The sequence below is a fragment of the Limulus polyphemus genome, unplaced genomic scaffold (genome assembly GCF_000517525.1).
Source record: "Limulus polyphemus unplaced genomic scaffold, Limulus_polyphemus-2.1.2 Scaffold3024, whole genome shotgun sequence".
Lineage (NCBI taxonomy): Eukaryota > Metazoa > Arthropoda > Merostomata > Xiphosura > Limulidae > Limulus > Limulus polyphemus.
This window is the reverse complement of record NW_013668634.1, coordinates 1-1989: the sequence shown is the minus strand read 5'-3', so window position 1 is coordinate 1989 and position 1989 is coordinate 1. Positions and strand designations below refer to the sequence as shown.

General features: G+C 31.8%; 1 protein-coding gene across 1 annotated transcript in view; it reads right to left on the bottom strand.

The window, feature by feature from the left end:
• The window catches only part of LOC106468488 (microsomal glutathione S-transferase 3-like), an 11095-nt gene extending 9507 nt beyond the window's left edge, over window positions 1-1588 (bottom strand). Inside the window, exon 1 of the mRNA XM_013928918.2 lies at window positions 914-1588. Within this exon, the coding sequence (XP_013784372.1) occupies window positions 914-1036 (123 nt within the window). The 5' untranslated portion in view covers window positions 1037-1588. The remainder of the gene's footprint in view (window positions 1-913) is intronic.
• Window positions 1589-1989: the final 401 nt, after the last annotated feature.

Below are 1989 nucleotides of genomic sequence, written 5' to 3'. Positions count from 1 at the left end.
TAATACATATTTAACAGTATAAGTTATGTATATTTCTAAATATAAATTTAATTTAAACAAACATCGATATTAAGATAAATATATAATAGTAAATCCGTCACAGCTGCTAAAAGAATAGCCCAAGATTTGGTGATGACTAGCTCCTGTTGCGTCAGCGAGAGCACGTGACTATTCTCACGCCCTCTGCTTTCTAGAACTATCCTGTACCTTGGCGAATGCTCTAGCATTTACTAGATATAGGGTAGGTTGGTATATAAAAGAAGGTGACAACGTGACGGGATAACGATGTGTGTGTAGGTAGTGAGTAATTAAACTGCAGTCAGAAGTATTGTTGAAGTTAACGTTATCTCACTGATGCAACAGGTGGTTGTTTGTTTCAGTATATACAGTACACGGGTAACCTCGATAAATTAAATGGCCTTCTAATACTCAGCCTATTATAATATTCTTATATCTTCCAAAAGTGACACAGTTTACTTTTTAACGTTTTGATGATGTTAAGTCATGTGTATAAAGATTTAATATTGTTTTATGCTAGTAATTTATGTTTTATGCTAATAATTTATGTTTCATGCATATTAATAAATATTATTTGTTCTTGAATGTTTACATTAAGCTTATCAAATTTCCAGAATCAAGTTCTAAATTAGAATGTAACATTTTTTATGCAATATTTTTTATCAATTTTTACTTTAAATATCACTCTAAGTATTTCTTTAATATATTTCTTGACACACATAATCCAGAATATTCATATTGCTCTATCAAACTTAAAATTTAATTGGACTTAAATAGAAACTTCATGCAGCAGACAGACTGATACCAGCTTGTTAATTGATTTCAAAGGAATTTAAGTTGACGTTGAGCATACTGTAGAGATCTTTATACTAATATTAGAAACAAACAATACTACCTTAATTCCATACTTTTTTCTAGCACTGCCAACCTTCATTGCCATCCATATGTTAACAAAAACTGATATAACTGACACAAGAATAACATAGCCATACTCTGAGGGAATTTGTAAGGTTACCATTGTAGACAGCTGAGAGAACAGTCTTGAGGAGAACACAAATACTGAACTCAGTCTTTAGAAAATATAAAGAGCGAACTCACAGGTCACATGTTCAAAGTAGATATTGACCTATTTTTTAGCGAATTTTGGTAAGTGCATACTACATGTATAAAGGAGGTAAACCAATTGTATTAAACATACACTTCACATGACAATCTCAATATCCCACCCACCAGCTACTACATATTACAGTGAACTTTAAACAGTTAGATAAGATTCACTTGTGATAGGAGACTTTCTCTAAGATAAAATGTCAAGGCCTAACCAACCTGTATTCTGAAATGACTTGCAAAAATCCCAGTTCTGTACAGACACACATTGTATATATAGAAAGCAAAATTAAGAAATATTGAAGTTAGTTATTACAACTCCCAGATTGCTAATCCTATTATCGTTAGAAAGAAGTGTCAAAAAGTTATTTTTCTTTCAAATTGCACATATTTCATAGCTCCAATGCTGGCTAAATATAGATCAGTCAGTGTGGATAGCCACTAGGGGTATTGATAGGATTTCTCCAGTTTCCTCTAATTACATGGGTCATACAAACAGTCTATGTAATTTCAATCATTACTGGTTTTTTTAAAACAAAAATACTATTTATAGTCATAACTGGTTCAGATCACACCAATCATTTGAGGGATTTCTTTTTCAAAGTTGTTTATACTGTTATGTCTCTGGTCGTTTGTTAATTACTCGTAAAAATTCTTTCCGAATAACTTCAGCGATACAAGTCCTTTCTCAAATAAAACTAGTTTATTCTTTGTCAATTCAACTTTGCAATACACTTAATTTCCACAGTCACCTTAACTTAAACACACGCTATAATTTACAACGGACGATTCCCGTACTTTACTTCCTACCGCGCTTGACTCAATTGTTGTCTATATTGTTACGTCTCCGTTTGTTAATTGATT